Below are 19,734 nucleotides of genomic sequence, written 5' to 3' on the forward strand. Positions count from 1 at the left end.
TGAAGCGCTCCTAACATTGATAAAAAAAACATTCTTACGGTGGGTGTAGATTCTATATTTTGACATGATGGTTTCAAACGTTTTTATTGAAAGGATCTCCAGTTTGGTGTGCAAGTTTAGGCCTGTTGCCTAACACTGCTCTCTATACTTAGTAAAACGGACCTGAGTTTCACTGTACTTTGTGCATTCTTTTTTGATCTGCATCAAATCTCTCTCTCAAAAATAACCGATCTACAAGCTCACAACGTGTCCTGTTGGGAGTGGGACGCGTTGTGAGCTTGTAGATCGGCTGTTTTTGGTGAATGTTCCAGCCGAAATAGGGATGCTGGGGTTCAAGTGGTTAAACAGTTAAAAAGTTAAAAGTTAAAAAAGGTTATTAACAATCTGTCCTAATCTCTCAAGTTCACCTCGTAACATACTGTATCTTAGGGGGAAGGATTTACATATTTGTGTACTTTATTTACGTACTGTAATATCACATAAATGTACAGTAAGGTGATCTAAAGTAACAATGTAATTCAGGGGTGCTGTTTTATAGGGGTGTCCTGAGCCAAAACAAGTTTGAGAACCAATGCGTTATCAAACGTTTTAAATTCAAGGACCCAAATGGGTCCATGGTTCCATTTGTACACTCTCAGAGTTACAGACCTGTAAGGGTCCATTTAAACCTTCAGAATCCCTGGACCCCACTTTGAGAACCACTGGTCAAATAGTATTCATTATATTGTCAAATGTGTGATATAACAATAAAGACAACAAAACTATAATAACAGCAGATTATTGTGACTTACTGTGTGTTACTGTTTTACAGTTCAAACAACAGCTGTAGACAGGATGGCCAGTGGAACCTCAGCTTCCTTCAGAGGTGAGTTCTATTAAAACACATGAAACCAGCAAAATGACACTGGTTTAGTTACATCTGTGATCTTTATAATTAATATTATATTATATATTATTATATTAATATTATACACAAATTGTTACATGAGTCTAGTCTAGGTAGTAATGTACATTATTATTATTCTACAATGTCTCCTAGTTGACATTGCACTGAACTGTACACTGAAGACACCTTTCTACTGTTGATTATGTTTCTTTTTTCTATCAATTTGATTATTAGATATTAAGAACAACATATAATTACCTGGACATTGTAGCGTTGTTCCTTAATTATATCAATCCTGGCATATTTATTATGAACAGGTCAGCATTATACTGTAGTAGGTGAAAAACTCCAAACAGATCTACAAGCTCACAACACAACACATTGTGTTGTGAGCTTGTAGCTCAGCAATTTTAGTTATTAGTCGTTTGATGAATTATTAAATAATCATATGTCTCAAGTTTTTAAATAAGAAGCTGTCAAATGAAAGTAAACAATGGTTTCTCTGACAGGAATGACTGACCTCAGGATTGTGTTGTTGGGAAAGCAGTATTCTGGGAAGAGTTCAGCAGGAAACACCATTCTAGGAGGAAGTGTAGTCAGGCAGGTCAGAGGTCAGGGGTGCAGTGTGAGGTAAGACATGGTGAAGTAGCAGGGAGACATGTGACAGTGGTGGACTCACCAGGCTGGCGGTATAACAGTCCACTACAGGACACCTCAGAGATGGACAAACTGGAGATCCAGAACAGTGTGTCTCTCTGTCCTGCTGGACCACATGCTGTTCTTGTGACGGTTCCTCTTCATAGAGCATTCACCAAAACAAAGAGAGTAGCATTAGAGGAACACATGACACTTCTGTCACAGAGCGTGTGGAGTCATGCTATAGTACTGTTCAACTATGGAGACTGTCTGGGAGACAGAAGCATTGAGCAGCACATTGAGGCTGAAGGAGAAGACCTCCGCTGGCTTGTTGACAAATGTGGGAACAGGTATCATGTCTTCAACAATCAGAAGACAGATGACACTCAGGTCACAGAGTTGCTGCAGAAAATAGAAGAGATGATGACAGGAAACAGAGGTGGACACTATGAAGATGATGGAGATGTTTCAGAGACGTTGTCAGAGAGGAAGAAGATCACAGAGGAACATGTCCAGACATTCCTGACCAAGACACAGAGACAAAGAACTGCTCTGAAAGCTCTCTTTGAAGGTGATGTTTATCAAGTGTGTGTGTGTGTGTGTGTGTGTGTGTGTGTGTGTGTGTGTGTGTGTGTGTGTGTGTGTGTGTGTGTGTGTGTGTGTGTGTGTGTGTGTGTGTGTGTGTGTGTGTGTGTGTGTGTGTGTGTGTGTGTGTGTCAGTCTGTCTCTCTGTCCTTGCCAATTTTTATATTGATTAATAATGTATTATATTCTCAATATTGTGCCATATATATATAAAAAGATACTGTACAAATAAAGCTTAATGCTATAATGCATGGGTCTTCAGCAGGGGGTCCAGGACGCCTAGGGGGTCCTCAGAGTTACTACAGGGCCAAATCTTTCGGTGATTTCTTTGATTGGAACTTTGTTTTACATTAACCACTTGAACCGCATCCCTATTCTGAGGGGAACATTAGCCAATTTAACAGCAGATCTATATGCTATATAAGCGTTGTGAGCTTGTAGATCGGCTATTTTCATCAAAGAGGTTTGGTGTAGACAGAGGGGGAAACAGTACAGACTCACAGATCAAGTTAACTATTATTGAGGGTTTAAGTGGTTAAATGTCTGAAAATATGCATTAACATGAATCCAACCTATTAGAAAAGATAATGTGTAAACAAACAAACAAAAAACATTAATTTACCAACATTGATGATAGTGCTGTGAAACTAATCTAAGAAGCTATCTATGAAATCTATGAAAAAGATTAATCTGCAGCATAATTGTATCCATGTATTGGGGGTCCCTGCTTCATTTCTCTATCAGCTAAGGGGTCCTTGGCCTGAAAAACGTTGAAGACCCCTGTTATAACGGATCCATTGGTCGAAAGTAACTAAGTACATTTACTCAAGCACTGTATGCAAATTGAGACAAATTATATAAAGTATAAGTAATAAATAAATGAGGATGCATCATTATAGATTAAGACAAGATAGGACTACTAGAATGATGAGGGGTAGGAGTATTAAAGTAGTAAAAATAAGCTCCTCCTTTACCAGACACACATTAAAGCATCAATAATTATAATACAACAAAGTAATATTTATTATTCTGATAAGGGCCATTTTGCATAATTACTACTTTTACATTTGGTGTTTTGATTGATCCTAATAATACTTATGTAGTTTTACTTAAGTACATTTTTCTATACAGGACATATTATTTCTACACTGTAGTATTTCTACTTTTACTTCAGTAAAAGAGAACTTCTTCCTCCATTGAACTGATCTAATGACCAGCAGATTGACACATTGGTGATTTAATTAATGCATTTTCAACCCATTTACATAATTGATCAAATGATGTTAGTCAGTGTAACTTCAAATGATTGATACGTTATTTTTACTGTTCTGTGGTCAGTTTAGTCAGAATTGTTATACTTGTATGTAATCATGCATTAAGCTGAATCTCTGGGTCCAATCATAAATATTTAAATCAGTGTTAAGTGAATTAATGTATTGTGTCTTAGTAATACATTATTGTGTGTGTGTGTGTGTGTGTGTGTGTGTGTGTGTGTGTGTGTGTGTGTGTGTGTGTGTGTGTGTGTGTGTGTGTGTGTGTGTGTGTGTGTGTGTGTGTGTGTGGTGTGCGTGTGTCAGGAGAACATCAGAGTCTACCAGATGTGAAGGTGATGTTGGTTGGTGGAGAACAGGATCAGAGGAGCGAAGCTGGAGATGTCATACTGCAGTTTAAACGAACTCCATTCAAGGTGAGTAATATTGTATGAATTTCATGTTATAATGAATGACTTCACTCAAAGAATGTAAACTGTAAGACATCAAATATGTTTTCTGAAGATAATGTATAAGTATCTGCTGTCATGTGTGGTTGTCTAGTGTCACGCACACACGCTCGCACGCACGCACGCGCACACACACACATACACACACACACACACACACACACACACACACACACACACACACACACACACACACACACACGACTATTCTTAAATGTTATATTAGTTTACAGGATAACCTTATTTTGTAATTGACATGATGAACAAACATTAGTAAACAAAGCTTGTGTTACTTTAATATATGTTGCGGTCAAGATTCCTTAGGGCCTTTCCACTCAGTCTTTGTCTTCCTCAAAATAGGGACACGAACATACCTATGCCTATATAATTCATACACACATTTAATACTTACACATATGCACTTACACATTCAATATATATATTTTTTTATACACATAGACTTATATAATTATATGGACAGAAAACACAAAGGCCCACATGACAATTTAGACCTGACTCACTCTCTGGGGGAAGGGGACTGCTCAACTGACTTGAGTAGAATACAATATGGCCTGCTATTTGTTACAGTGTATACCACTCCTACCTGTTCTTCTGTATTGATGTCCATGTCAGTGAATGCTTGGGCAGAATGCGCACAGATCCTCATGTTTGGGCCGGTGGGATAATTTATTTTGCAGATGAGCAAGGCGCGTTTCGACACTTGGGTCTTCAACAACTGTTGAAGACCCAAGTGTCTCAGTACTGTATGTTTCCCTACAGTCTGCCTCACCACAAGCAGAACTTTGGGTTCCTTTTCTTCTATGCCTATACCTGTTTCACTGAAGAGCACCTGTTTTGAGCCACTGTGATTGAACCCAGGCAGCGCTTCCTTTTCTTTTGTTAGAAATAATAGATAGTTGCAGCCCTAGTTAACTGTCACTGTTATTTATTCTGTTTATAGCTCTATGCTGGTAGTAATTATTGTGTGGACAAAGTACTCAAACCCAGTATTAGAGTCAAAGTATAGATACTCCTGGTCAAATATTACTCAACTACAAATGAAAGAGTAATGATGCTCTCTGTTTAAAAAAGTGCTCTGAACATCCCCTGTGGAGAAGATGGAATGTCAAATTGACTTATTATGCACACCTGTACGTCAAGCTTTCAAAGACAGAGTTTCAGAATTCAGATTATGGCACGATATTTATCCCATATTACTTTGGCACACAACGTGATGGAGAATAATACATTCAGTGAGTTAATTTATTTTGATTGAAGATTGAAGAGGAACTCCAGTGAGGGCAGAATACAGTGAATGTTTTGATTATAATGACTGATGGATCTGTTTTAATAATCATTAATACCTTAGATCCTGAATTGTGTGTCATTATGCATAGTGTGATATTTGATATTTGGCTTAACTCATCCTGGCCCCATGTGTCTTCTCACTGTCAATCTTAGGAACCCTAGTTTCTCTCTCTATGCAACGTCAAACTGGCTGCTTCATTTCTGCCACTAACATTGTTTTGATTGATTTAATAACAATAAGTAGATAAGTGGGGCAATCTCGGATTGTTTGGAGAACGGTGTTCCTCCAACGCAATAATGCCTCCTTCAGTGGCAACTGGGTGCCCGGTCAAGAGCCGAGGTCAATGTCTTGACCAAGACATGGGGACGCTGTTTGTCCAAGATACTGTCACCTTGTCATCACCATCCTCTTCCTCATCTTTATCTTCATCCTTCTCATCATCATCTTCCCTCTCTGACCAATGGAAGGAGTCCACATTGCGCCCCGGAACTCATCTGTGTCTAAACCTATGATGCCATTGTTTATAGTACCGACCAGATAAGGGTCTGTTTATAACTCCTTGCATTTGACTGTTTGGGGAGGGAGAGCCACTTAGCATCATCTGGGTATCTGTAAACCTCTGTCCTGCTCTCTGGAATAAATGTAATCTAATTACTTTTACACAATGGCTGCCTGTCTCTGAGTTTTCTTATTATCTCTGTGAAGTTGATCTGAATCTCATGGGGTGATAAGAAAATAGCCATCAATGACTAAGATACAGTACACTTCATATTCCAGGAGTTTCAAACCCAGACTAAACTGACAGAATGTGTCAGACAACAGAATGAAGTTGATGGAAGAAAGGTGAGTGTGGTGAACTGTCCAGACTGGTCGACTACACCTCCATCACAGAAGATCAAAGACGTCCTTCTACATGGTGTGACTCTGTGTTCTCCTGAACCCCATGCTGTCCTGTTGACTGTTGATGTCATGTCCAGTTTCTCTGAAGCTGGCAGGAGATCAGTGGAGGAACACATGGAGCTGCTGGGGGACAGAGTCTGGAGACACACTCTGGTTCTTTTCACACAGGGATGGTGGCTGGGAGAGAGACGTGTTGAGGAGTACATAGAGTCTGAAGGAGAACCTCTGAGGTGGATCCTGGAGAAATGTGACTACAGGTACCATGTTCTAAACACCATCAAGTGGGACATTTCAGAAGTCACAGAGCTGATGGAGAAAATAGAAGACATGGTGATGAGGGACAGAGGACACTTTGGACCTTCAAGACAGATGACACTGATTGAAAGACTGAAAAGAAAGAAAACCTTAACAGAAAAAGAATGGAAGAAGAGAGGGCAGGAGATGGTAGAGAGGATGTTGAAGTCTGTGGCGACGGAGCCAGAAGAACTAACCCTGCCAGCTGTCAGGAGAAGGAACAACATGGACCTAGAGGATGCACAAAGCATGGACTTTCCTCCCGATAGTGAGTATAAATGTGTGCGCGCGTGCGTGCGTGCGTGCGTGCATGCGTGTGTTTGTGTGTTTGTGTGTGTGTGTGTGTGTGTGTGTGTGTGTGTGTGTGTGTGTGTGTGTGTGTGTGTGTGTGTGTGTGTGTGTGTGTGTGTGTGTGTGTGTGTACAAATTAACATAAGAATGGGTGGGTGTATTTTCATAAAACTTGGAGGGAACGATGTGTCTGTTGTCTTCTGTTCCAGTGAGTGGTGGAACACGCTCTACAGGAGTTGGAACCATGAGTGAAGTTTCCAGCCTGGCAGACACTGATGTAAGTGTGAGTGAGGAAGAGGTTTCATTGCAACTGAACATTCATAGATGTTAAAAGAAAGTTATTTTTGTTATTTATTTTATGTTTTATTTTATTTTAAGTCTGCCTTACCAGCTGTCAGGAGAAGGAAGAGCATGCAGGGGAATCCTCCAAGCAGTGAGTATCAATATCCTGTTTACAGCATATCATCACTGTCAGGTGGAAACAGTTTTCAATGTGTAGTTATTATTTAGTCACAAGCTTGTTAATAATTGTATTGGTTCAATATTTATAAAAATAAAAAGTGTGTGTGTGTGTGTGTGTGTGTGTGTGTGTGTGTGTGTGTGTGTGTGTGTGTGTGTGTGTGTGTGTGTGTGTGTGTGTGTGTGTGTGTGTGTGTGTGTGTGTGTGTGTATACACAAATTAAATAAGCATGGATGGGTGTATTTTCATAAAACTTGTAGGGAATGACTAACCTTTGTGTGGAAGAGGTGGAAGGTCAAAATGACATCATGGTTCATATTATCATTGTAAATGTCTTGCTGTCTGTTGTCTTCTGTTCCAGTGAGTGGTGGAACACGCTCTTCAGGATTTTACACCATGAGTGAAGTTTCCAGCCTTGCACACACTGATGTAAGTGTGAGAGAGGAAGATGTTTGACTTCAATCACACAATTTTTTTTTTTTATTGAATACCCTATTAGTCAGAAACATAAACAGCACGTGGTACAGTTAGACATTTAGGCTAAAGGATAACCCCAAAAAGTCCTTGGGTTTCCATTGTGGTCTATGTATTTGATTCATCAACATAGCATACAACTTTGTTGATAACTAAGAACTTTGGTTACAAATTAAAATATATTTGATCATATTTTTCCATTGTTGGTTTTATATAAAAGATAAATCTGATTTAAATACAGATGATTGATGTACCATCCAGCCGATATATCGGGCTGATATTTGCGTTTTACAAGAATTACATGTTGTCAGGGAATTTTCCCTCTCTTACCTGTTGATATTGTGACAAGGTGACAAGGACACATGAGACACGACAGAAGACCCTGTTTGGAAGACTGACAAGAAAGAAAACTTTAACCCAAGAAGAATGGAAGAAGAGAGAGGAGCAGGTGATAGAGACGATGTTGAAGTGTGTGATGATGGAACCACATGAACCAAGTAGTGAGTCTTACTTTTATCCTCTTATGTCGACGTGAATGTCGACGGGTGCATTTTCATGAAACTGGGAGAGAATGATCAGTTGCCTGTCCTGAGGAGATGATGAACTTTTGGGTGGAAGAGGTCAAAGGTCAAAATGATAATATGTGAGGAACAGAGACATGTAGAGATGTGCTGGGCTGCAGGGTTTTCTACGGAGCCCCTGAAGTGACATAGCGCTTGTGATTTATTGACAGAGGTCATATATGGTGTGGCCACGTCTTATTAACTTGAGCGCACGAGATCCTTAAGTCGTTCCCACGTCTTAATCAAAGCGTGCGCTCGAGATCCTTAAATTGTTCCCACTTCTTATCTTAGGAGGACTGTCGCCTATTCACCGTCTTCACGCACGGTGGATTTACTTGGATTATGTGACATAATAGCCTATGTGTGTCCCATATTCCCACCTATAAAAATGTTTTTGCCCAATGCTGACAGCTAGTCAGCAGGTGGTTTCATGAATAGACAATATTTTGGACCAATTAAAAAAGAAATCGGGGGATATGAGCTCCCAAAATATGTGCAATGTGGGTATTACGCTGTGCACAGACAGTAGATCAGGGATGGAAAGTGAGTCGGTACTTGCAACACACACACACGCGCGTCATGGTCCGCTTGTCTCATGGATGTGGCAACACCGGCGCTTGTTTCACGCACATGATTTGTCAACCCGGTAGCCACAGACCACAAACATCCCCCCCCCCCCCACACACACACACACACACACCCTTCTGGAGCTGCGGATGGCGGACCCCCAAGTCTGCGGAGCTGCCGTGCATGCTACGTGGCTGCACATGCACGTGAGTAAACAACAGGATAACGCTTAGCACGCTTAGGGGCGGCAGTGGCTCAGTGGTAGAGTGGCCGGTAGAGCGGCCGGATGGCAACTGCGAGGTTCCCAGTTCGATCCTGGTATAATTATAGTTATAAGAACTAACAAGTGTCTCTAGGTCACCACTGAATGGTCTGGTGTGGTTGTAGCAAACACAGATCAAACTGCATTGTATTTGTCTTTGATAAGCTTGCAACTGCTGATAAAAAACACAATTTATTAACAAAAGGAATTAAGCGTCACACTTTTACGCCTTACAGTAAAATTGTAATGACAATCACATTCATAATCACTTAATTCAGGGTGCACTCACTCTGATTCTACAGCCGCACTGAGGCGCTCACAGCTGTAACATCGGATATTACCCGATGTTTGCTTTCTAAGCTCTAGCCTTTGATTGCCTTTCAATAAAACCTTATTTGATAGACATACTGTAACGTATGACTTACATGTTACTGATTATCGGGAATGTTATATTATTGTAATCCGTTGTTTATTTCCTGAGCAATTGATTCATTATGTTGATGTGAAAACTCTTCAGCCACACTGAGCCGATTGGACACTATATACCGACGTTTGCTCCATAAGCTCTAGCCTTTGATTGCCTTTGAATAAAACCATATTTGATCAAGGAATTGACACTCTCACTTCTGCTGATTATAGGGAAATTTGAATCACAGAGATTTGTTGAGAATTAGGAGAGAGAGAGCCTCTGAATTTTGTGCCGTTGTGCACCATTGTGCGCCCTGCCCGACATACAGTATCAGCTGTATCTATTGCAACCAACTGTACACCAACAAGGACAAAACAATAATAATAATAATAATAATAATAATAATAATAATAATAATAATAATAATAATAATAATAATAGCATCAATTTCTTCACTATCATGAATAATACGACGAATGCACATTTATATATTATGTTGCATAATCCAAGTAAATCCACCGTGTGTAAGACGGTGAGTAGGCTACAGTCCTCCTAAGATAAGATGTGGGAAAAAATTAAGGATCTCATGCACACGATTTGATTAAGACGTGTGAATGACATACGGATGTCGAGCGCACACTTTGATTAAGACGTGGGAACGACTTAAGGATCTTGTGCGCTCGAGTTAATAAGACGTGGCCACACCATATGACGTAGGCACGACTTTTTTTTTCACTTTAGGGGCTCCGCAGATTTCACATCTAGGTGTGCTTTTATTATCATTTTAAATGTCTTGCTGTCTGTTGTCTTCTGTTCCAGTGAGTGGTAGAACACTGTCTGAAACAGGAAGTTTATACTGTCAGTCACCTGCCAAGGTCCAGGATTGGCTGAAGAGACATCCTGGACCAATAGCGCCCTCTTCAGGATATGACACCACAAGTGAAGCTGCCAGCCAGGCAGAGGGTGTGATGAGTGTCACATATCACACAAGTCTGAGAGGTGAAGATGTTTCATAGATGAAACTTTAGGCTTGATTTATACTTTGTTGTACGCCAGTGTCAAATGCCAAAGTAGCAGATCTACATGCTAACAACTAGTGATTGGCATTGTTTTTCTTTTCAGTGTACTGAAGCATTCAAATCAGCTCACTAAAACCTAACTTTCAGTTCTGGCACTGATGAATGCATTTTCTATGATGAACATGAACATACAATATGTCTACTTCGGTTGGTGTATGTACTGTCATAATGACTAAATCAGTTTATTTTGTTGTTTTTGACATCTTGATGTATTCACTGAAGACTAAGAGCTTTGGTTAAGTGAAAAATATATTTTATCATGACTTGTATAATTGTTAATGTATGTTATCATTGTGTTTGAATTCCATAACAGATCGTATAAAGGGTATGTTGCCTTCATGGGGGTCTGAACTAAAATTAACTATTCAATTAATTGGACAACCTCTTGTGTAATATTGCTTAAGTAAACAATTAACTTTAAAGTCATTAGAAAAGCATGTTATGATGTTTTCAATCTATCTGTCCCCCGTTTTTCAATCAGTCATGGATCTCATAGACTCGATCATAGCCAAAGCAACTTCACTCTACGTTCTCTGTGAGGAGGTCAAGGGCAACAAGAAACAGTGCCAGCGTCTGTCCCAGCGTGTAAAAGGACTGGAGGAACTGGTGGGGGAAATCAAGCAAAAAGGAGCTGGTCAGAACTCTGCTGATGTGGAGGCGGACCTCCGTGATCTCAATAAAACACTCGAGTCTGCAGAAGATGTTGTTAAAAAATACATCTATGATAGTTTCCACGAGCATGTGTTTAAAGACTACAACGACAACAGTGAGTTTATGAGTTTGAACAACAGTCTGAACAGTGCATTCAACAAGCTTTCCAAGCCTCTGCAGGTTGACCACAAGCTGTTCAACGAAGATTGTCAACAGGCAGAGGATGAAGCAGACAGGAAGGAGGATCATGAGGAGCTGAAGAGAAGTGAGAGACGGGTTCTACTTTAACGATCCATGTGAAGATGTAGTAGAAATATCTGTCTATGATGAGTTTTATTTCAGCAGATATCTTAGTCACAAGAATAATTAACAATGGAGTTTTGTCTTTCTACGTGTGGTAATCAGTTTGGGAAATGACAATCTCTAGAAAGCATTAGTTCAGGTTGGCTGGATGTCTGAACAGGGACTAGAAATTGTCTCTGTCAGACCCCATGTATTTCCAGGGAAATGGAAATAAAGCTTGTTTGTTTTGAGAGCAAATTACCCCACAATATGAATACACTTTTTGATATGTTTTACTAATGCTAACCCTTCTATAATCACAGTATTACACTTCAGGGTGTGCTCTATTGTCATTACTGGCACTTCACTGATGCTTAGGGCACTTGGCACAAACACTCTTGTGCCAATAATGAGGGTAAAGCACCTCAAGTGTAATATTGCTTAAACAACTTTAAAGTCAGCTGTTACTTCTCATTCAATATAATAAGGAAAGCATGTTATGGTTCAATCCATTGCATTTCAACCTATCTGTCCCCCTTTCTCCCTTCTCTCATGTTTTTCAATCAGTCATGGATCTCATAGACCCCATCTTGGACAAAGCAACTTCACTCTACGTTCTCTGTGAGGAGGTCAAGGGCAACAAGAAACAGTGCCAGCGTTTGGTTAAGCGTGTGAAAGGACTGGAGCAACTGATGGGGGCAATCAAGCAAAAAGGAGCTGGTCAGAACTCTGATGTTGTGGAGGAGTCCCTCCGTGATCTCAATGAAACACTAAAGTCTGCAAAAGATGTAAAAAAATACATCTATGATCATTTCCACGAGCATGTGTTTAAAGACTACAACGACAACAGTGAGTTTAGGAGTTTGAACAGCCGTCTGAACAGCGCATTGAACAAGCTTTTCAAGGCTCTGCAGGTTGACCACGATCATATACTATACAAGCTGTTCGACAAAGCTTCTCAACAGGCAGAGGATGAAGCAGACAGGAATGAGGACCATGCAGATCTGAAGAGAAGTGAGAGGCGGGGTCTACTACTTTAACGATCCATGTGAAGATGTAGTAGCAAAATGTTTATATTTCAGCTGATATCTTAGTCACAAGAATAATTAACAATGGAGTTGTGTCTTTCTACATGTGGTATTTTTTCAGTTTGGGGGACAGGTCTAGTTGGCTGGTTGTCTCAACAGGGACTACTGTAGAAATTGTCTCTGTCAGCAATATATATATATATATGGTCCATATATATATGGTCCATATATATATAATATATATATATTTATTTTTAGAGCAAATTGCCCCACAATATGAATACATTTTAGAATGTTTTATTTAGATGGTAACCTTTCTATTATCACAGTATTACACTTGAGGGTGTGCTTTACTGTCATTATTGGCTTTTCACTGATGCTTAGGGCAGAGGTCTTCAACAGGGGGTCCACGACCCCTAGGGGGTCCGCGGAGGTACTACTAAAAACTTCTTTTTTTTTTATGTCAATATGTCTTTAAACATAACATGACATATTTGAATAGCTTAGTATTGAATGCACAATAACATGGTATGTTTATACATATTTTGTAGAGCAAGAAAAGGTCTTTTGCACACCTACTGGGACAACCTGTGGGTAGGAGCAGGCTCCAGGCAACCATTTGTTCATGCTTATACATATAAAACACAAATTTATACATAAATATACGATATATGTGGTGGCCTACCCCCTACCCTACGAGGTAGGGGGTCCCTGCTCCATCACCCCATCAGTTTGGGGGTCCCTGGTCCGACTTTAAAGTCAGCTGTCACTTATTCAACATAATGAGAAAAGAACGTTATGGTTCAATCTGCGGTATTGTATTTTAACCCATCTGTCCCCCTTTCTACTATCTCTCATTGTTTTCAATCAGTCATGGATCTCATAGACCCCATCATGGACAAAGCAGCTTCACTCTCCCCTCTCCGTGAGGGGGCCGTGCGCAACAAGGAACGGCGCCAGGGTCTGGTTGAGCGTGTGGAAGTGCTGGAGGAACGCTTGGGGACGATCAAGCAAAAAGGACCTGGTCAGGACTATGCTGATGTGGAGGAAGCCCTCTGTGATCTCAAGACCACACTGGAGTCTGATGAAGTTGCTGCGTTTGTTGAAAAATACACCTCTGATTGGAAATGTACGGACTACAGAAATGACTTTGACAGTTTGAACAAATGTCTCTGCAATGCATTAAATAAGCTGTCCAGTGCTCTGCCATTTGACCAAAATCACAAGCTGTGCACACATCGGGGAGGAGGATGTGTAGTGGTGGAATAGTGAGCAGGGTTACTCCAGGGGGTCTCCAGCAATAGTTAATAGAACATCACAACCAACTTAACCACTTTAACCCTATTTTATACTGAGGCTATTCAAAAATAGCCGATATCCAAGCTCGCAGCGCATTGTGAGCTTGTAGATCTGCTATTTTTGAAAATCTTTGATATCTTTTAAATATTTTTGGAATAATTTTGACTTTTTCTTTTGCACAAATCTTTTCTTCTGGGGCTCCCTGGCACACAATCTTTTCAGATGAGGATCTGCGACCAAATACATATCAATTTGGCATTGACATGAAAATGTTTGAAAACCATAGACTACTACAAGCTGAAAATATGGAATTGTTCACTGCAGTTGCACCTGTGAACATTGCGTTGGAATGCATACCGAAACTGTGCACAGAGAATGAGTTTACTACACTATGAAATCTCTGTGCTCCAGGCCGTGCTACGAGCCTGTGACAGGAGGTCCCAGCTGTCCGAGCAAGAGAAGACTCACACATAACAAGAGTCTTTGTGCATTTGTAGTGGAAGAAACTGTTGGACACTCACAGAGCGACACAGACGAAAAGACACAGACGATAAGATTATTTTTGTGGCACATGAGTTCCTGGCCAATGAGGAAGAAATTATATGGGTGCTTATATCTAACCTTTATATTTTACCATCACTTATAATACTTCTACAATACATTATGATATTTGGCAGATTATAAGAGTCTAAATGTCTCCACTATATGTCACGGTTTGAATCAGAGGTGTAGGACCCAAGCGCAGGACAAGGCAGAGGACAAGGCAGACACAGGGCGGATCGAGTGCAAGGGGTTTTAATAACCCAAAACTGAGGAACAGGAAATAATTCACAGGAATACGAGGGTACTAGGAAAACGTCACAAACGGGGAACAAGGCTATGACAAAACAGTGACTTACTTTTACGAACGAACAAGGGACTGAACAAACAGGGGAGTATATATAGACACACGGTTAACAGGACACAGGTGAAACTAACTGACAATCAACACAGGGATAGGCTAGGACACAGGTGCAAGACAGAGTTAATCAGGACTGGTGAGACAAGACAGGAAACAGAAAACAAGGCAGACAGGAAACAATACTACAAAATAAGATACACATCAGGGCAAAAGGTAACAACAGAGAAACAGGATACAATTGGAACTATACCACAATAATAGTGGCCTAACAGGCCTAACAAAGAGTCCAACACCATAAAAGGGCATTCAACGTCCAAACAATAAGGGCACAGTCCACGGCCCGAGGAGCGGACCGTGACAGTACCCCCCCTCCAAGGGACGGATCCCAGACGTCCCACATGACAACCAAACAAGGGTGGGTGGTGGGGGCCAGAAGGAGGGAGCCAGAGGCAGGGAATCGGGGGCAAAAAACTAAAACAGAACTGGCTTGGGCAGGGGCAAAAATACTGGGCCAGCTGAACTCAACAAGGCAGGACGGGACTGAGCTAGGGAAGGGCAACACAGAACGGGCAGAAAGGGGAAAGACAGACAGGCAACAACTAGACAAACAAAAGACATGCACATTCAAACCAGACGAAGAGACAGAAAGAAAGCCAACAGACAGCACGCAGACTAGCTGACAGGCAGACAACTAGCTGTAAAGCTGACAACCGGGCAGAAAAACAAGGAAAAAACTGGCAGACAGACTAGAGGGAAACAGTAAATAAACACAGAGAGAAAACTACACGGAATCACACAGAAAGACAGGAGGGCAGACACGCAGACATACATGCAGACAAGCAGACAGGCAGAAGGTGAGACAACCCGAGAGACATACAGACCAACTGACAGATAGCCATGCAGGCGGACCAACATGAGGTTAGACACAGCAGGCGGGTAAAAGGGGCGAAAGGGAAACTGGTGGACTGGGGACTAGACAGACGGACAAGCAGCGTAGCAGACAAACTAGCAGACATACAGGTAGGGAGACAGGCAGACAAACAGAAGGGGAGAGCAGCTAATGGGCAGATGGGGGGACCAACTACACCACTGGCCAAAGAGTGGGGAGTTCCAGAGTGGAACTTAGGGAGTCTTGGAGACTGGAGAAAAGGGGGGCTACGCTGGGGAACAGGAGGGCTAGGAACAAAAGGGACAGAACTATGGACAGGGCTGAGAATGGGACTACCTACTATGTTAGGTCTGGGGAAAGGAGTCAGAGGACACTGAGACTGGGGCACCTGAGGAGAACCGGGACCAAGTGGCTGAAAAGCAGTCTCGGGGTCCAGCGGCTGGAGTGCAAGCCCAGGGTCTGGCAACTGGAGTGCCAGCCTGGGGGCCAGCTGCTGGAGTGCAGGCCCGAGGTCCTGCTGCTGTGGTGCAAGCCCGGGCTCTGACAGCTGAGGGTCAGGCTCGGGTTCCGGCAGCATGAGTGCCAGGTCAGCCTCGGCAGTGACAACAGAGGACAGTTTGTAAAGTTTGCACGGGTTGTCAGGAGGGAGAGCTGACAAGGGCACAGAGAACAAAGTCAGTTCATCAGAAATGGCTGATGAGGGCTGAGGCAGGACGAAGGCAGGGACCGCCGACGAGGGTGCAGAAGGGACGTTGGCAGGGACAGCCAATGGGGAATCAAACATAATGTCAGCGGGGAAGGCTGACAAGAGTTCAGGCGAGTCGTTGGCGGGGACAGCCGACAGGGGCTCAGGCGAGTCAGCAGCGGGGACAGCCGACGGGGGCTTAGGCGTGACTTCGGCAGGGACAGGCGATGAGGAGACAGGAGGGACATCGGTGTGGACAGCTGGCGATGGTGCAGAGGGCACAGGCAGGTCGTCTGCTGGGGCAGCCACAGATGTTTCAGGCAGGACAGACAGGATGTCAGCGGAGACGGCCGACAAGGCATCAGACAGGGCGTCGGCAGGGACAGCCGACCTGGACTTTGTAGAACTGAGCAGCGGAGAGCTGGGCAGCGGAGGGCTGGGCAGCGGAGTGCTGGTCAGCGGAGAGCTGGTCAGCGGAGAGCTGGGCAGCGAAGTGCTGGGCAGCGGAGAGCTGGGCAGCAGGGAGCTGAGCTGCGGCGTGCTGAGCTGCGGCGTGCTGAGCTGCGGCGTGCTGAGCTGCGGCGAGCTGGGCAGCGGAGAGCTGGACAGCGGAGAGCTGGGCAGCGGAGAGCTGGGCAGCGGAGAGCTGAGCTGCGGAGAGCTGGGCAGCGGAGAGCTGGGCAGCGGAGTGCTGGGCAGCGGAGAGCTGGGCAGCGGGGAGCTGAGCTGCGGTGTGCTGAGCAGCGGAGAGCTGGGCAGCGGAGAGCTGGGCAGCAGGGAACTGAGCTGCGGCATGCTGAGCAGCGGAGAGCTGGGCAGCGGAGAGCTGAGCTGCGGCGTGCTGAGCAGCGGAGAGCTCGGCAGCGGAGAGCTGGGCAGCGGAGAGCTGGGCAGCGGAGTGCTGGGCAGCGGAGAGCTGGGCAGCGGAGAGCTGGGCAGCGGAGAGCTGAGGCGTGCTGAGCAGCGGAGAGCTCGGCAGCGGAGAGCTGGGCAGCGGGGAGCTGAGCTGCGGCGTGCTGAGCAGCGGAGAGCTGGGCAGCGGAGAGCTGGGCAGCGGAGAGCTGGGCAGCGGAGAGCTGAGCTGCGGCGTGCTGAGCAGCGGAGGCTCCTGGATGCTGGGCAGCTGGGGAGGTTCACCGTTGCTGGGCAGAGATGCACGCTGGTCGCCGGGCGGTGGTGCACGCTGGTCGCCGAGCGGTGGTGCACGCTGGTCGCCGAGCGGTGGTGCACGCTGGTAGATGGGCTGCAGTGGAGGCTCACCGTCGCTGATCAGCAGTGGAGGCTCACCGTCGCTGGTAAGCAGTGGAGCCTCACCGTCGCTGGTAAGCAGTGGAGCCTCACCATCACAGGTCAGCAGTGGAGTGTTGAGCAGCGGAGTGTTGGGCAGCCAAATGCGTTGCCGCGAGCGATGATGATGGCGCCCCCTCGCCCGGTTCCCCTTGACGAAGGCCAAGCGAGACCCAGCCCAAGGATTTAGGGCTGACACAGTCTCACCGTAGGGTGGCTCAGGGAACGCGGGGTCAACAGAGGCGAGAGCAGAGCACACAGGCCGGAGGCCTACATACCCAAGGCAGACTGACTGGGGTGCAGGCTGGTGAGCAGGCTTGAGAGCAGGCTGGGAAGCAGGCTGATGGCTAGCAGGCCGACGGTTAGCAGGCTGGAGAGCAGGTGGGGAAGCAGGTCGAAGGCTATCAGATCGAAGGCCAGCCGGCGCGTTGCCCATGGCCGCCCACAAACCCTTTATTGCCCCCTTCAGCTTGCCTGCTAGGTCAGGCCTGGAGTAGGCCAAGCGGAGAGCCCGTTTCAGGAATTCAATCTTCTGCTCTGCGCTGGTGGACGGATGAAGGCAGTCCTGCATTATGGAACTTAAGGAGAGCAGCATGTTGGTGAAATCGTCCACCTCTGCTTTGTCCGCTGGGTCCATTATTGGTTCGTTCGTACTGTCACGGTTTGAATCAGAGGTGTAGGACCCAAGCGCAGGACAAGGCAGAGGACAAGGCAGACACAGGGCGGATCGAGTGCAAGGGGTTTTAATAACCAAAAACTGAGGAACAGGAAATAATTCACAGGAATACGAGGGTACTAGGAAAACGTCACAAACGGGGAACAAGGCTATGACAAAACAGTGACTTACTTTTACGAACGAACAAGGGACTGAACAAACAGGGGAGTATATATAGACACACGGTTAACAGGACACAGGTGAAACTAACTGACAATCAACACAGGGATAGGCTAGGACACAGGTGCAAGACAGAGTTAATCAGGACTGGTGAGACAAGACAGGAAACAGAAACCAAGGCAGACAGGAAACAATACTACAAAATAAGATACACATCAGGGCAAAAGGTAACAACAGAGAAACAGGATACAATTGGAACGATACCACAATAATAGTGGCCTAACAGGCCTAACAAAGAGTCCAACACCATAAAAGGTCATTCAACGTCCAAACAATAAGGGCACAGTCCACGGCCCGAGGAGCGGACCGTGACACTATAGGCCTAATAGCTATTGTTTTGGTACAGCCTATCTTGTCATGGTTCAGTTTGTCCTTGAAGCAGCTACAGTATAGCTATGATCTCTGCCCTGTGCTCTTGGCAGAACTACCGTATCTGACATGAGTGTTATAGTGCTTCTCCCCATGATATCATGCACATAAAGTATAATCATCACCACCTATAATATTGTCTCTGTTTTTATTGCAAGATGAAGGCTGCTTTGCATTTATGTTGTCATACCTGGGATCCTGGTGCGAGCCGGATGTCTACTGCTCTTCAATACGTAACGTAATAGCCGCTGGGCAGGGGGAGAGCCAGTAGGCCTACTACTTGTGAACCAGTAGGTGTCTACCCGACATGAACATCACTTTCTTGGTCCAGCAATTCCAGCTGGCAGATCTGTGGCACAGAGGCAAACTGGAGCTGGAAGTTTGATGGAATGCATTGAAGTCAATGACAGCCATGGTATAGTATGGATAAAGAAAAGTATTAATAAACCCTATATCTTTGAATGATGGCAACCTTTGTAAAATAACAGTTCAGGAAAATGAAAGAAGATGTATCACATGTTTTCTGATGTCTTGTTTTTTTATGTGCACTATATAATTTTGTTAATAATTCCCTAATAATTGACAGACCGTACTGCCCAGCCCGAATATCATTAGATACCGCAATACAATGATGTGGTGTGTGCAGTACATCAGTACAAACAACCTCTTCTTTTATTTGTTTTTGGGCGGTGAAACCGCCCCTATATGTGAGGTTTGGATATTTGCACACCAAATCCTGCGCTGTGATTGGCCACCAGTGTACCCCCCTAACCCTGCACCGTGATTGGCCAATCACAGTCTATTCAGGACTGTGATTGGCTAGGGAAACTTGACACATGTGCATAGCCCTATAAATAGGACTATGCACTTAAAAAAAACACATTTATGTTTTTTTTTAAAGTGAATCACACATTGTGGTTCACCGCCCACTTCACACTGGGTGTGATTTTATCTATTATGTGACTAAGCTTGGTTACAAAATATGAACTAAAAATGTTTAGCTTGTCCGGCTA

At 43.9% G+C, this 19,734-nt stretch overlaps 1 protein-coding gene across 4 annotated transcripts; it reads left to right on the plus strand.

Moving 5' to 3' along the window:
- The first annotated feature begins 1,476 nt into the window (after window positions 1–1,476).
- Window positions 1,477–15,383, plus strand: LOC308104044 (uncharacterized protein). Of its 4 annotated transcripts, none has more exons than XM_080454298.1 (11): window positions 1,477–2,093; window positions 3,685–3,794; window positions 5,914–6,598; window positions 6,831–6,904; window positions 7,000–7,054; window positions 7,443–7,510; window positions 7,905–8,055; window positions 10,176–10,355; window positions 10,917–11,351; window positions 11,936–12,382; window positions 13,268–15,383. In XM_080454298.1, exons 1-11 carry the CDS (start codon window positions 1,607–1,609, stop codon window positions 13,663–13,665), a joined length of 3,090 nt encoding a protein of 1,029 aa, XP_080310424.1. In that variant the 5' UTR covers window positions 1,477–1,606; the 3' UTR covers window positions 13,666–15,383. The 4 variants fall into 4 exon arrangements, with proteins under 4 accessions (XP_080310424.1, XP_080310425.1, XP_080310427.1 ...); XM_080454299.1 differs by having other exon boundaries at window positions 6,831–6,898; XM_080454301.1 differs by lacking the exons at window positions 7,000–7,054; window positions 7,443–7,510 and having other exon boundaries at window positions 6,831–6,898.
- The last annotated feature ends 4,351 nt before the right edge of the window (window positions 15,384–19,734 follow it).

This window comes from Gymnoscopelus braueri (genome assembly GCF_963280865.1).
Source record: "Gymnoscopelus braueri genome assembly, chromosome: 17".
Taxonomy (NCBI): Eukaryota; Metazoa; Chordata; class Actinopteri; order Myctophiformes; family Myctophidae; genus Gymnoscopelus; species Gymnoscopelus braueri.